This window comes from Engystomops pustulosus, chromosome 3 (genome assembly GCF_040894005.1).
Source record: "Engystomops pustulosus chromosome 3, aEngPut4.maternal, whole genome shotgun sequence".
NCBI lineage: Eukaryota > Metazoa > Chordata > Amphibia > Anura > Leptodactylidae > Engystomops > Engystomops pustulosus.
Genome location: NC_092413.1, coordinates 71,946,196 through 71,962,703, shown reverse-complemented (window position 1 = coordinate 71,962,703; position 16,508 = coordinate 71,946,196). Strand labels below are relative to the sequence as shown.

Below are 16,508 nucleotides of genomic sequence, written 5' to 3'. Positions count from 1 at the left end.
TTCTGGATTTAATACCAGGTAGGAGGGTCCTCAAAGCCCTCCTGGGGGTGTGCTAGGGTATGTCTGCATCTACCGTATATACTGGCGTATAAGACGACTTTTGAAGACTTAAAAATCTTCTGTCCAGTCTGGGGTCGTCTTATACGCCGGAAATGTTTCTCACCTTTCCTGTGATCCACCGAAGCTCCGCTGCCGGTCAGTCAGAGGCCCGCATCTGACCCCTGCGCTGCGCTGATAACTCGGCGCAGCACAGCGGGCAGATGTTTTGAATTGTGACAGCCGCGGGCCTTGCAGACTGTTCTGCATCTGGTCCGTGCGCTGGATCAGGGAGGGCCCGGAGCTGTCATAATTCTAAATTAGAACGGGCCCCCGATCCGCCCCCGTCCCACCCACCTCACACTACTTACCCGCCATCGACCCCCATCGTTGATGCAGGAGATGTGACGCGTCTGCCTGCGCCGGGTCTGCTGAGGTCTATGACCTGGCACCTGACCTGCAGATGCGTCATCAGCCGTCGCCTGCGCCGGATCCCCTGATGAGAGGCAGCACGAAGAGGAGCGGGATAAGGTAAGAATTATGTTTTTTATTTAGCTTAAATATATAGGGCCCTGTTTGGTGGTGGGGGGCCTTATTTATGGCTACTGGGGGGGCAGGACAGTAATTATAGCTACTGGGGGGGGGGCAGGACATTAATTATAGCTACTGGGGGGGGGCAGGACATTAATTATAGCTACTGGGGGGGCAGGACATTAATTATAGCTACTGGGGGGGCAGGACATTAATTATAGCTACTGGGGGGGGGGCAGGACATTAATTATGGCTACTGAGGTGGGGCAGGACATTAATTATGGCTTCTGGGAGGGGGGCATAATTTTAATTTTTACCGGTGTTTTGTATGCGTTGGAAAAGGGATAGTCTTATACGGCGAATATATCTTAAACTCTATATTTTAAACAGGAAAGTAGGGGGGTCGTCTTATACACCAGGTCGTCTTATACGCCGGAATATACAGTAATATAATCAGAACACCGCTGATGCCCATTGTCTTTTTCTGAGGAAACGATTCACCATCTCAAGCACAGGAAGGATCTTTAAATGCGGCCTATCAGTTTCCATTAGGCCCACACAAGGTGACCTAAAATTAGTTTTTATTCCAGCAAAAGAGGTTAGTATGAACCCCATCCACTTTGCAAATAAACCACAGCAAACCAGCCATGTGGTACAGATTTATCAGAAGCGTCTGCAAAGATTTTCCCATTTTTTGGAACATTCATTGCACACTTTTGATGCATATTAGGCCAAGCCTCCTTTTACTGAGGCCATTTTGCGATTCCATGTAAATAGATTGATAAATCTGCCCTGCATGTCTCTGGTATTTACCATATGAGAAGACATTTCTCTATATAAAGCGTGACAAAAACGTGCATTATCCCTCTATTGCATGTAACGCTTTTTCCTGATACATGAGAAACAGGAAGGAACCACGTGTGACTTTTTTTTTACTGAACTGTGCAGTTTTTGGTCTCCATATCTTTTGTATGTCTTGGGAAGAGCCATCAAAAATAGCTCTGGTGAAGCACAAGGGCTTGGCAGTACTTTACTAGGAAGAGGCACTTTCATAATTTTCCTGCACAACGGATACACCCATGTAATGTTTAGTTTTAAGCACAGCAAGGGTTTGTCTGCATTCAGTTGCTGTTTGCTTAATATCCTCACAGCATATATTGTACTTCCTAAATTGTACATGGTGAGTAATATTTGTGACATTTCTCTTTTACATTTGCTTACGTTTTAGGTTGATTACTTTGAATGTTTCTCTTTTCTTCATGCTGATACCTGGTTTCTAATATTAATACTGCAGTTGTTTGTGCCATGTAATTAGAACTGGACTGATCCATCAGAAAGCATATTAAGGTATTAAGCCTGCGGAAGACTAACAAGGTCGGCAACTAGAGCAATTATTGAAAAATAGGGATTTTTTTTTCATATCGAATGGTTGCAAATTTTATAGATAATTAAATCTTTTTGTTGATACGTCTTATATGTGGTTATGTTTTTGCCACATTCCATAACCCATTCCCATTCCATAACCCATTATGGTAACTTTCATTTTCTTATCATGTAGCATTCTACACGTTTGTATAACACATGTAGATGCTCTGGATTGATTTCCAATCTCAGGGTGGCACTTTAATGGTAAAGTTCATCTCCTAAGCTGATTCCATCTTGATTAGTTAAGTTTACAACCAGAGGTCGCACTAACATTTTTCCAGAAGGGTAATAATACTCCTCTCACATTTTTTGAGGAGTATTTTTAACCCAGGAGGAGTACGAAATTGTCAGTGATAAATGTATAACTCCCAAGCGTATATATAATGTTAAGAGACTTTTATTAATACAAAGAAAAAGTTACAGCTCCTGTTTTCTGTGCTTAAAACGGTTTTCCCACAAATTCAAGTTAGGTCCTATCCACGGGATAGGGTCTAATTTGAATTCTCGGGGAAACCCCTTTAGGGAGCATGCACACCTTTTTTATGCGTTTTTGACATATCCAAAGGCTTCACATGTTGAAGTAACATTGTGTTTCAGCATATGCAATGGAAACAGAATGTTACTTCAAAATGTGATCAAGGCTGAAGCCTTTGGAATGCGTCAAAAAGGCAACACATCGTGTGAATGCGCCCTCAAATAGCAAGTATGTATTAAACGTGTGGTGCAAAACATTTTTATGGTGTGTTCATACATCGCGTTTTCAAACACATAAGAACAGCTGAGAAGAGATTTGCCGAATTACATTGCTGTCAATATTGTGTTAACAAAACGCATGCATCAATTTTTTATTGTGAGCGTTTTGTAACGAAATGTTGACAGCAATGTAATTAGGCAAATCTCTTCTCAGCTGTTGTGATGCGTTTGAAAACGTATGCAATAACCTCACCCTTAGGGTGAAGACACACATGGCGTTTTTGGGCCGTTTTTACTAAGTGCGTTTTCAGATCGTTAAAAATGCATGCGTTAAAAACGCATCCGTTTTTGTCCGTTTTTCAGAAATTACGCAATGAAAACGGACAAAAACGCATGCGTTTTAAAAAACCGCACGCGTTTTAAAAAACTGATGGGTTTTTTTTATCGCATGCGTTTTTAACGATCTGAAAGCGCACTTAGTAAAAACGGCCCAAAAACGCCATGTGTGTCTTCACCCTTAGGCTACATTCACACTACCATATGGCGTACGTATGTACGGCCGGAAGCTTGTGGCTGTACATATGTCCCCAATAGATGGCAATGGCCGCACGGATACCGCTCCGTACACGGGAAAATGACATGTCTTTCCCTGTGTTACGGCTAGTACCCAATGCATTTTTCCATGGCACCGAACGCATGCCTGCACGGCTACGGCCTGGCGGGCATACGTTTGTGTGAATGCAGCCTTATTGTCTACAGAGCGGACTGTGGCTGATGGCGGCCCCCAGACCAGTCTGATGCTGCTGAAATTTTATTTAAATCATTTTCTGTGGTTTGGGAACAACTTTTTTTTTTGTTTTTTTTTATTTTTTGTTTACAGGGGCACATTTAGGGAGGAACACATAATATATGTGTTCCTTGCTTTACTCAAATATAGATCACAGATAACAATGGTCTAATGGTAAGAGCCCATTGGATCACTGTCATCAGTGATCTGTATACAGAGACATGCGGAGAGGATGCATACAGCACCTTCCCTGCAGCCTCTCACTGTATACAGGGGCTGCTGTGACAGGAGACTGATAATAATCGGGACCCTGTCACAGTACACGATCGGGCTGTCACATAGACAGCATGATCCTGTTTTTGGCTGTGTGCACGATCGCACACAGATCAGGAGCACAGCCCCGGCAACAGATATGCCTCTCCGCCCCCGCCCCCTCGCTCGGCTCCTCCATCTCTCACCTATCTCTCGGCGCCCCGCGGGAGAGGCTCGGACTGTAAGCATGAAGCCCCCCCCTGTCCTGCCTCCAGCCACTCAGCGCTGCGATCCTGCAGAGAATATCTTGCAGGATCGCAGCCAGCGCTGTCACCGCTTGGAAGCGGCAGGTCACAGAAAAATCACCAAGTGTATTAATACGCTTGGTGATTTTTTTGGGGGGAGTAAATCAGCCCCTAAACGCGTCTATGACGCGTGTAGAGGCGTTATCGCGACCTCTGTTTACAACATTGCTTTTGATGAGGAAATTTACCACCAGGATCAAAGATTTTAAACCAAGCACCCTTCCATATTGCTGTGTGCCCCATCTGGCAGGATCCTCTCTTCTTTTAGCTACTTATGCCCTTGATTTTACAAAAAAAGGTTTTAAAAATTATGCAAATGAACCTCGGGGTCAATTAACTGCTGTGGAGCCCGGAGCCCCTTAGGCACATTTGCAAGACCATAAGAAGCTAAAAGATCATATCCTATTAGTGGGTGCACATACTAGCATGTACAAAGATAAATACCTTAACGACATGGCCCTTTTTTGTTTTTTCATTTCCATTTTTCACTTCCCACCTTCAAAAATGTATAACTTTTACATTTTTTCACGTAAAGAGCTCTGTGATGGCTTGTTTTCTGTGTAACTCATTGCAATTCATAGTCATGGTGTTGAATATTCCCTGCCGTGTACTATTCATAGTCATGGTGTTGAATATTCCCTGCCGTGTACTATTCCAAATGCAGTGAAAATGGTGAAAAAACTCATTTGTGTGGTTTTCTTGTGGGCTTGGATTTTACGGCTTTCACTGTGCGCCCCAAATGACATTTATGCTTTATTCTTTGGGTCGGTACGATCACATGGATGCCACATTTTTTACAAGTTTTATAATGTTTTCAGTCATTTAAAAAATTAAAACCTGTACAATTTTTTTTTTCCATTTTCTGGCATTAATAACCTTTTTATACTTCAGTGTACGGAGCTGTGGGTGGTGTCATTTTGTGCGACTTTTGATTAAGTTTTCATTGCTACCATTTTTAGGACTGTAAGACCTTATATCACTTTTTATTGTTTTATTTATATTTTTCAAAGTGGCAAAAAAAGTGCCATTTTTTAATTTGGGCACTATTTTCCATTACACTGTTAAATGCAGTGAAAAACCATTATTGTATTTTGATAGATCAGCCATTTTCGAACGTGGTGATACCTAATGTGTGTATAATTTTTACTGTTTGTTTATATTAGTTCCAGGGAAAGGGGGTGATTTGAATTTTTATGTGTCGGTAAGGGGTTAAAGAAATTTGTTCCCCGTGCAGCTTGTGTAAATCGGCGTTTTGGCCTGTTATCCATTTACAGCTCAGAGATAAAGGAACCCGATACTGTTCCTAGTCTTGACTCTTTACAGACAGCCCTTGGATAGACTTATCCCTTCACACATCTGAATCACCAATTGTAATACCCACTAGGTATGAAAAGAGGTAATCCTTATCCTCTTTTCCTTTTTATATGCTGTGTAAGGGACTTCGAATACACTGCTCACTGCAGGAGAAAGAAACAGGATACACAGAGAAGCTGCTTTACTTAAAGGGCATCTATCAACAGAATGAAGGACTGTATCCAAATGAGCCTGATGGGCTTCATGCTCTATAGATGTTAATGGAGCCTGGAGCCCCTCAGGCTTACTTTCATCCAGTCTTTCATCCTGGTGGTAGATGTCCTTTAATGAAGTAGATTGCAAGATTTGATTATTGATGTCTTTTCTCTTAAAGGGGTCTTCCTTCAAACACAAGTTAGGCCCTATCCACAGGACCGCTCATGTCACGAAAACGAGGCTTCCGATGGGGTCCCACATACCTCTGTCGGACCCCCTCCTCGCTCTGTCAGAGTAATGGAGCAGGTGGCCCGCATGACCGTTCTGCTCCTTTAATCTCTATGGAGCTGAAATTGCAGAGCGCCGCAAGAACTCATTTACCTGTAGCTTGTAGCTCTCCTCTCGCTCCTGCTATAGTTTGCTGGCAGGAAGTCAGTGTGTGTGTGAGTATCATTGAGGGCTTATCCAGGAATGCAGGGAGCAGAGATGGAGAGAAGCTCCGCTCCACAGTGTCATGCAAGATGGTTGCCAACCCTAAAGTCAGGACATACAGTATTGGAAACCTGGGGCAACTGAAATTGTGTACACAAGGACTTATAGAGACAGGTTGGAATTATATCTGTGAAATGCTGTATTTTTGTTAATAACGGTGAATTAGAGAATGTGTTATTTTGTTATCTTGAGTATATTTAAGAAAATTGTCTTTGTGGGAATACCCCTTTAACAAGTTCGAGCACATCTTGCCAGTATCTCCTTCTAGTTCCACATATGCACTAAACCAACCCCAGACTCTTGACATTTCAGGCAAGTGTCATAAACCCTCTTACATCCAATCTTAAAGGAGTTGTCCCACAAACCAAGTTAGGCCTTATCCACAGTATGAGCCTAACTTGCTGATCGATGGGGTTATGTTGTTAGCAGCCTTTTCCGCTTCGTCCCCCATGACGGCCCAACCTGGAGGATGCCCCTTGACCTCTGCAGGGACAGGAAGAAGAGAGGTTAAATGCTCCCCCCCTTGCATCCTCCCGCCAGTGTTCTTCCTGTCCCTGCCGAGGCAGGACAAGAGAGGTGCCCTCTCTCCTCCAGGGGGGGGGGGGGGACGAAGTAAACTTACGGGTAGTCCTGGCTGGCTAAATCCCGGCGGGCTGGGGCGTTCGGTCGGCCTTGTGTCCTCCCTTTCGCCGCCCTTCCAGTCCGTTCGTCCTGGCCGCCGCTCCGCGATCCGTGTGTGAGCGCGCGGCGGCCGAAAAAACTACAATTCCCGGCGTCCTCGAGGTCCGATGACGACTTCCGGTCGCGACCGGAAGTGGCGGCTCACAGGACCGCAATGCATCCCTGGGAACGGGAGCACGGCGCAGGCGAAGTCTACAGGGGGATGGGCTCCCCATTAAGGTATTTAAGGTCACCTGGAGCAGGTAGTCACGCTGATCTCAGGTCTAAGATCTGTGTGTGACGCTGCGGTGCTGGTTTCCTGTGCTGTGTATTTCTGAAATTTTCCTGTGCGCTTCCACGGCTTTTATGATGGCTGACGAGGCAGACCCTACCTTCCTGCATCCTCCGGTTTCTGTAAGTGGGATTTTGTGCAGGTTTGGGTTTTTTACTGTGTGTAAAATAGTGGGTCATTTATTATCCTCCGCTTGCCCTTTCAGGAGAAAGACCAAGGGTCTAAAACGAAAGGCAAGGAGGATAAAGGGGATAAGACGAGCAGGTCTGAAAAACCCGAGAAAAGCCGGCTTAGAAAGTGCAACATGTGTGCCCACTCTATGTCCGACTCATACAAAAAGCCGATTTGCAAGTCTTGCATCGACAATTTTATGAGAGAGGAAAAGACATCCTTCTTAGACGAATTAAAGGGGTTTATCGAGGAGAAAATAAGCTCTTCAGTGGCCGCTGCTACGTCCAGGCCTCCACCGTGTAAGAAACCTAGAGTGGAGCCGGATTCTTCTATATCTGAGGGGGGGGGATGATTCTGAAGCTCCCTCATGCTCATACGTAGAAGATGATGATCCTACGGACTCACAAAAAACAGAAGATTCACGTCATCTGTTTCAGTTCGAGGAACTCGATGGTCTCTTAAAAGCAATTAGACAGACCTTGGAAATCGAGGAGATTCTTCCCCCTAGATCTAAGGAGGAGGAACTATTTGGGGGATTGAAGGCAAAACGCCAGAGGGTGTTTCCCCTGAATGACACGTTAAAGGAGCTGGTTTCTGAGGAGTGGCAAGAGCCAGAAAAAAGGGTTATCGTGTCCAAAAACTTTAAGAAGAGACTTGTTTTTGAGCCCGAGGAGTCTAAAGTATGGGACACTTGTCCAAAGATGGATGTGCAAGTTACCAAAATAGTAAAGAAGACTGACCTTCCTTTTGAGGACGCGGCCCAATTAAAGGACCCTATGGACAGGAAGTCTGACTCCCTGTTGAGAAAGGCCTGGGAGACCTCCATGCTCAGTCTGAAAACTAACTTGGCTTCCACCTCAGTCGCAAGGAACTTGCTGTACTGGCTGAATGAGTTGGAATCCCACATCAAGGAAGGGACTCCGAGATCAACAATCTTGGAGAACTTTCCTTTGCTGAAATCTGCAACAGCCTTCCTCGCAGATTCTGCTGCCGAGGGAATTCGTTTCGCTTCAAAGGAGGGAGCACTTACTAACTCTACCCGACGGGCGCTGTGGCTAAAACAGTGGAACGGGGACATCAGATCCAAGGCAAAACTGTGCAGTCTTCCCTTCTCAGGGGAGTTTGTGTTTGGCCCAGAGTTGGATGCTATACTTGAGAGAGCATCAGATAAGAAAAAGGGCTTTCCTGAGAGATCGATACCCAAGAAGCAGCCCTTTCGAGACTTCAAAAGGGATTCCTACAAGGATAAAGGGAAAAGGGGACGCTGGAGCTACCCGAAAGGAGGTAAAGGGAGAGGGTTTCTGTTCTCCACCCCAACAGACCCTAATAGAAACAAAAAACAATGATGCCATAGTAGGGGGAAGGTTGCTAAGATTCAGAGGAGAATGGACGAAGGTCACTTCAAATCCCTGGGTCTTAGATATATTACTGCATGGTTACAACATCGAATTCCTCAGACTTCCCCCTACGAAATATATGCCACCTTCACCTTCCATGTCACTTACATCCCACAGTTTAATATGGCAAGAAGTAACTTCTCTTTTGTCTTCTGGAGTGATTATACCTGTTCCACAGGATCAAGAGAAATCCGGTTTTTACTCTTCTCTTTTTTTGGTAAAGAAACCGAACGGCACAAACCGACTAATCATCAACCTGAGAGGTCTCAACGAGTTTATCGTCTACCGGAAATTCAGGATGGAGTCGGTAAGATCAGCCACACACATTATTCACCAAGATGCATTAATGTGCACTATAGACTTAAAGGATGCATATTATCACATCCCTATACACCATTTCTCACAAAGGTTTTTAAGGTTTTCTGTCTTGTCTCCAGAGGGTGCTACACTACACTTTCAATTCTGTGCACTCCCCTTTGGAATATCATCTGCACCAAGGACCTTTACAAAGGTGATGGCAGAGGTGGTGGCGTCTCTCAGACTACAGGATGTACTGATCGTCCCGTACCTAGACGACCTGCTCATTGTTGGCCAAGACAGGGGGAGCTTACTCTTCTCCAGAGATCTCACCCTAGAAACCTTAAAAAGACTGGGATGGATAGTAAACTACCAGAAGTCAGAACTTTCCCCAGCTACTGTGAGGAAATTCCTGGGTGTAAACCTGAACTCAGTTTACCAAATGTCGTTCCTTCCACAGGACAAGGGAGACCACATCAAGGATCTGATAACAAGGTTCAGGAGAAAATCAGTGATCTCTATCAGAGAAGCTATGAAGATTCTGGGCTCTCTAACAGCCTGCATCTCCTCGGTAGCCTGGTGTCAGGCCCATTCCAGAATACTCCAGGGATGGATCTTAAGATCCTGGAACAGAAAACAGGAGGATCTGGACAGGAAAATCCCAATCCCACCTGCCGTCAAGGAGGACCTGCTATGGTGGTTGGGAGACGGAAATCTGAGGAAAGGGATCTTCTGGTCAAACAGCCCTTACATCCCAATCCAGACAGACGCGAGCCAGAGGGGCTGGGGGGCAGTGATGCCTCAGCAAATTTCCCAGGGTACCTGGACAGAGGAGATCACAAGAAGGTCCTCAAATTTCCGAGAGTTGCAAGCAGTATGGGAAGCACTCAGCGCGAACACTCCTCTTCTTGCCCACCAACACCTCCTAATTCTATCAGACAATACAACTACGGTCTCCTACATAAAAAGACAAGGAGGAACCAGGTCTCCTCTCCTGAGTACCCTAGCTCGGAAAATATTTTTGTGGGCAGAACAACACACTCTGTCAATATCTGCCACTCATCTAAAAGGCACGGAGAATTCAAGGGCGGACTTTCTAAGCAGAAGAAAGATCCTACCAAACGAGTGGAGCCTCAAGGAGGAGATCTTCCAGCGGCTAACATCTTTGTGGGGTTATCCTCTAGTGGACTTGTTCGCAACAAGGGAGAATACCAAATGCCTGCATTATTTTTCTCTGGAAAAAGGGGAGAACAGGGAACGGCTGGACGCCTTCTCTCACTCCTGGGACATTCCACTAGTCTACGCCTTCCCCCCAATTCCCCTGATCGCCAGGGTCCTGAGGAAAATATTTCAGGAAAATACCAGAGCCATCTTCATCTGCCCGAACTGGCCGAAGAAAAGCTGGTACCCACTCTTGAAGAAGATGTCACCAGAGAATCCAGTCATTCTTCCGCTATCAGAGGACCTACTACATCAGGGTCCAATCCATCATCCAAACCCAGGGAAATTACAGCTGTCTGCCTGGATCCTGAATCCAGCTTCTTAAGCTCTCAGGGACTCTCATCTGAAGTCATCAGGACCCTGAAGGCAAGTAGAAAACCAGTCACCTTTGCCATCTATCATAAGATATGGAAGAGGTTCTGTTCCTTCTGTAAGGACAGTCCACCTTCCCAAGCTAACCTTAATATTTTGCAGGTGCTTGAATTTCTTCAAAAGGGTTTGGAGTTGGGTTTGTCTACCAGCACCCTGAAGGTCCAGGTGTCGGCGCTTAGTGCCTTCTTCGACCAGCCTCTCATCGAGCACAGGTGGGTCAAAAGATTTATTAAAGCTGCCTCTAGGTTAAGGCCTCAGACTGTTAAAAAATCATCAGCATGGGACTTAACTCTAGTTTTGAATGCCTTAATGAAGGAACCATTTGAACCTATTGATTCCTCCAGTGTTAAAAACCTGACACTTAAGACAGTTTTCCTGATAGCCATCACTTCTGCTAGAAGGTTAGGTGAACTTCAGGCTATATCGATTAGGGAACCCTACATGAAAATTCTAGATGATAGAATTGTGTTGATGTTGGATCCAAATTTTGTTCCCAAGGTGGTTTCCGACTTTCATAGGAATCAGGAGATTATCCTACCCTCCTTCTGTGAGAACCCTTCTTCGGCAAGAGAACGCGAATGGAGTTCTTTGGATGTAAGACGTTCTGTCCTAAAATACCTACAAATTACAGAGGCCTGGCGTATTGACTCTAACCTTTTCATCCAATTTCAGGGGAAAAATAAGGGGAGGAAGGCGTCGAAGGCGACTATTGCAAGATGGCTGAGACTGGCAATTGCCTCATGTTACGACCTACAGAAAAGCCCGATACCAGCAGGAATCCGAGCTCACTCGACCAGGGCTATGTCCACATCTTGGGCGGAAAGAAGAGGAGCGTCACTAGATCAGATTTGCAGAGCTGCAACGTGGTCTTCATCCACTACATTCTCCAAGCATTATAGGCTGGACTTGCACTTGTCAAAAGACCTATCTTTTGGACGCAAGGTGTTACAGGCTGTAATCCCTCCCTAAAAAAGCTTACTAATTTTGTAAGTCTCCAGGTTGGGCCGTCATGGGGGACGAAGCGGAAATTGTGAATTAGATTACTCACCGGTAATTCTATTTCCGTTAGTCCACCATGACGGCCTATATATTTTCCCTCCCAGCTGGATTTCTTCCTTTCTTTGTATTATTATTTCCAGATAATTTTCCTTTGTATGTGGAGCAAACATACTAAATAAATCTGGTTGTATCTTCCTCAGCATGGTTATTTTGTAATCACTGGCGGGAGGATGCAAGGGGGGGAGCATTTAACCTCTCTTCTTCCTGTCCCTGCAGAGGTCAAGGGGCATCCTCCAGGTTGGGCCGTCATGGTGGACTAACGGAAATAGAATTACCGGTGAGTAATCTAATTCACAATTTCAATTGGTCTAACCCAATTCTGAGAAGATATTGCATGGTGCATTTGTAAATATAGGTAGAAGCAGGAATCAAAATAAGGACTCCTCTCGCAATTGGTTAAACAGTTTAATAGAACCCCACCCCCCAGAATATGTTGAAAGTTATACTTGGCAATCTTTAGTTGTAACATTTTTTTCTATTGCAGACTGAAAAAAAAAAGAGTTTGAAAACAAGTGACATTGTGCAACTCTGCACATGATTTTCATTTGCTTGCTCTTGCTATAATAGCAATTCTTGACAACAAATCTTCTCCACTGTTTGTATAAATGCTTTTCATATAAATGCACTGTGAAATTGCCTTTAAATATCCTAAATAGTTGTCATGTGAATAACCGTATTGCTGTTGCTATATTTAGTATTTTTATATTCTGTTGTATACAGTATATGTATAAAATTGACTCCAAAGTTTTAGAATAATTATATATAAGGGAACACAGTTCTGTTACAATATATGCCTCAATTTTATTTGCTGTGTTTGCTGTGACCAGAAGGCTATTTGCAATACAAATTGCACATTGTAATAGATGGACTAAAACAAGACAGCCTTGGGTCTTTGTATGACCCAAGGCTGTTATGGCAACAGATCGTTGCTCCCTGATGACATCTCGTGAGCGCTCTTCATACATCCTTAACAGGTACGTTAAGGAGTTAACACCATCCAACCGAGAACAATCCTGACAGCACACATGCTCTCTGTTATATTTTGAGTGGTCTTTTATTTTCAGTAATGGAGTGAGAGGATGAAAATTTAATCCTCTGTTCCTAATCTGTCTAAGTTGTATGTAAAACCCACAAACATTCCTGAATATCACAGTTTGCTGCAAAGTTGCATGAAGGCAGCTATTTCTAAAGTTCTCTTTTTATAGAGGCTATGCTTTCTAAAAAAAAAAATAGATTTTGGCAGGATAGTAGCCTCTTAATTTGTGTGTTATATATTCTTTAAAGAGAACCTGTCAGGCAAAATAACCCCCCTAAACTAAATATATTTTCATAGTCAGTAGGAAGCATTGCCTCTATCCCTTCATTGTCCCTCTACATGCCTGTAAACCTAAGCAATGACGTCCTAAAGCTGTATGCAAATAACCTGTGAAATGTCCAATGAGTCATTATCATATTCAATCTGTCCGGCTTATTCATGAGTGGGAGGTACAGCCACACCCCCAGTGCATGACTGACGGCCTGTATAATGGTGTGAGGCTGTATAATGGTGTGAGGCTGTAAAATGATGTGGTTCCTGGCCCCCCCTGCAGCCTGTGTGTGTGTATAGGAGAGATACAACAGCTCCAGGCAGTCATGTTATAGTAGAACATGTCAGGTACATGTGTAGCTGATGTCTGTGTCTGTGTATTAGGAGGATGCAGCATGTCAGCAGATACACTAGCCATGCTTTACTATACATTACAGACAGACCTGAGAAGGGGGAGGAGAGGGGAGGGGGAACAGAGGTGACATTGCTGCCTCTGACCATGTGACCAGCCTCATTTACATAATAAAGAATAGATGATTTTACAATGATAAATGTATGAAATAACTAGATAAAGGCTGGGATGGGATCCTTGTGAGCTGCTCCAACAGGTCGTAGTGACAGGACAAGTGACAGACCAGATGACAGGTGTCCTTTAACACATTTGTGGATTCCAACCAAAAATTGCATAGCTTTTGTTTTAGGATATTTGGAAGTGTACATTCCTGTTGATGTTGTGTATTGTAGTATATATAAATTTGCTCACTTTGTGGTTTTTTGGCATATAAAAACTTTGTGTGTTTTATAGTTGCAAGGGTGGAATGGGCTGTCAACTGTTGAACAAAACAAATGCAATCACCAAGTTTGCTTTTGCACTTTGAATCAAAATTGCATAAAGGTGCCTATGCCAATGCATTTTGAAAATGGGACAAGTCTGCTTTCAGAAAATTTCATAATTTATGCTGTAATTTAGGTTTTATTAGTACATATCAAAAGTGTAAAAGTTTTGACGCAAGATTTCCAAAAACGTCTGGCAAGGAAAGAGTTTAACTCTATTAAAGCGCTATTACCAGCTGTACATTCAGATTTCTTCAATTGGATTTTATTAAATAAATGTCCCTATGTGAATATAATTTCCCATAAATGTAGTCATATCGTCATTTACAAATGAAGGATCTGTCCTTAGATACAACCACCGCTGCTGGAGAGATTTCACAAAGAAACAAATGAAATGACTGCGGTTTACTGTGGTAATGAACACTAAATCCAAGTGGTTGCGTGTCTCAAAAGAGCATGCATGGCCAATGCTGCCAACGGTACATTTTATTTGATAACCTTCAATTAAAAAAATGTGTGTATGTATGCTATATATATATGTGTATGTATATATATATATATATATATATATATATATATATATATATATGTGTATGTATATGTATGTGTGTATATATATTAATAAATATATGTTTGTTTTTTTTTTACGGCAATCATTTAACTCCTCTGCCTTTAGACTGGCTTCTCATGTTCTGGTTCAGGCTGAGAAACTTGCCTTGTGGTATTGTACAAGAGGAGTTGAGATCGCAATCCCTGCCCATTAGGGTCTGTAAACTGTTTTCTGGTGCGCACCGTTGATCTTAGTCGCCGGGATACATGTTAATCTCCATAGAAGAGAGAACAGCAGCCATCCTTTGGTGGCACTGAAAAACATGGTGTCCTTTATTCACAAAACAATGCAATGTTTTAAGCATTTATGACAAAACATTGCATTGTTTTGTGAATAAAGGACAGCACTTTTTTTCACTGCAAAGGACTGCTGGTGTTTTTCTTTTCTATGTTACCGGGAACGGAGAATTGTGTCGGAGAAAGGAAAGTACCCTCCTATACCCTTCCCAATACTCCTTCTTCATAAACTCCTTTTTAATAGTCTTTGTGTATAGATTTGTCTTTGTGCTCAGACTAGTTTTCTAAAATAATAATTAAACACTATATAGAATGAAAGGAAAACCGAATTATGTCAGACCACTTCTACCTTCTTCTCAGGGGCCACAGGCGCTAAATATTAGATAATCCAGTATCGCCAAAAGACAATGCTGCATACTCAGAGCCTGCCGCACTCACTGGGCAGCTACTAACGAGTTTAAGCCTAAGTGGCTTTGAGACCATATACATCCTGTAATATCTAATGGCAGAACTATAATACAATGCTGTAGTCAAGGAAATACATGAGAGAGGAACCAGAGTGCAGTGGGTGCTGTTTGCTCTATTGGGACATACCTGAGTTCTTGTAGGTACACAGATATCTTGGTTGTTAAGTTACATCACTGGTGGCTAACCTATGGCACTGGTGCCAGAGGTGGCACTCAGAGCCCTTTCTGTGGGCACTCAGGCCATCACCAGAGATGACTCCAGGTATCCTCTTGCAGTCCCAGACAGCCCAGGACTTGTTGTGCACAGATATATTTTAAAGTGACAGGACTACCTGGGACTACTGGAGGAGTGGGAAGATGTGGACAGATCTGGATTATCATTTTAGGTCTTGCTCCAGCCGTGACAATTCTTGTTTATGGGACCATGGAGCAAAGCTACAATGATCATCCAAATTTCTTGCTTTATTCGTGTCCTCAGGGAGCTGGTATCAATGAAAGCTGTGACAGAGCAGGGAGTATAAATCTCAAATTACATTTCTGTGTTGGCACTTTGCAATAAATAAGTGGGTCTTGGTTGTAGTTTGGGCACTCAGTCTCTAAAAGGTTCGCCATCACTGAGTTACATCATTGATCTTTGTGACTTTCTTCCAGGGTTTAAGGGTCTTTATGTAACGTTATACAATATAATTTAGTATTTCACCTGGAATAAATCTAGCAAACGGAAATGTGTGTTTATGGCTGATGATGTCACTGTTACTTCATCCATTGAAGCCAGCAGTATGACTCAGAACTGGTCATGTGAATATATGATGACTGTAAGAATACAGTGATGAGAAGGAATGCTACTATAGCTTTCTGTGTTTCCCATTTTCTAAATGTTTACATTTTAGCATTTTTATGAACCTGTATTCATCTTTGAAAAGTTCATGGAAGAGTAGCTGATCTAGGGCCATTGAATGTAAATACATTTATCCTACAACTCTATTGATAAATCACCCCCTTACTACTTGTTTATGCATTTTTCTGCTTCTCTCAGTGCTCTCGGTGATCATTGCATCTTATAATGAACTCTCACTTTATTTTCTACTTTGACTTGAATAAGTCATTCCTAGACCTTTATGCCATGTAAATCTTTTCATGGATTTCAGTATTGCTGAAGGTGCTAAATGTACCCATTACAGAGAAATAGTCACTATATACACACATTTAAACAACACAATATAGCTCCAAGTAAAGCAACACTGATCAGTTTCACAGGCAATTAGCAAGACACACTCAATAAAGAAGTGGTTCTGCTGGTGGGGACCACAGACCACTTCTCAGTACCAATGCCAGTACACCATGAGACGTGGAGGGGGCTGTATGAGGGCAACATCCCAGCAGCAGGACCGCTACCTATGCCTTTGTGGAAGGAGGAACAGCAGGAGCACTGTCAGAGCCCTGCAAAATGACCTCCAGAAGACCACAAATTTACATGTGTCTGCACAAACGGTTAGGAACCGACTCCATGAGGATGGTATGAGGACATGACGTCAACAGATGGGGTTGTGCTCACA

The 16,508-nt window shown here is 43.3% G+C and overlaps 2 protein-coding genes across 3 annotated transcripts in view; both read left to right on the top strand.

Annotated features, from left to right (window-relative positions):
- Nucleotides 1–16,508, top strand: part of SNX9 (sorting nexin 9) — an 84,573-nt gene that overhangs the window by 15,727 nt on the left and 52,338 nt on the right. The window contains exon 1 of one of the 2 annotated variants that reach the window (XM_072141049.1): nucleotides 1,618–1,747. The exons of the other annotated variant lie outside the window; for it this stretch is intronic. Coding sequence (XP_071997150.1) covers nucleotides 1,652–1,747 — 96 coding nt within the window. The 5' untranslated portion in view covers nucleotides 1,618–1,651. Of the gene's footprint in view, nucleotides 1–1,617; nucleotides 1,748–16,508 lie in introns of those variants that run through there. 2 annotated transcript variants of the gene reach the window in all.
- Nucleotides 8,539–11,638, top strand: LOC140121449 (uncharacterized). The gene is made up of 3 exons (XM_072141037.1): nucleotides 8,539–10,652; nucleotides 10,939–11,034; nucleotides 11,113–11,638. Exons 1-3 carry the CDS (start codon nucleotides 8,539–8,541, stop codon nucleotides 11,162–11,164), a joined length of 2,262 nt encoding a protein of 753 aa, XP_071997138.1. The 3' UTR covers nucleotides 11,165–11,638.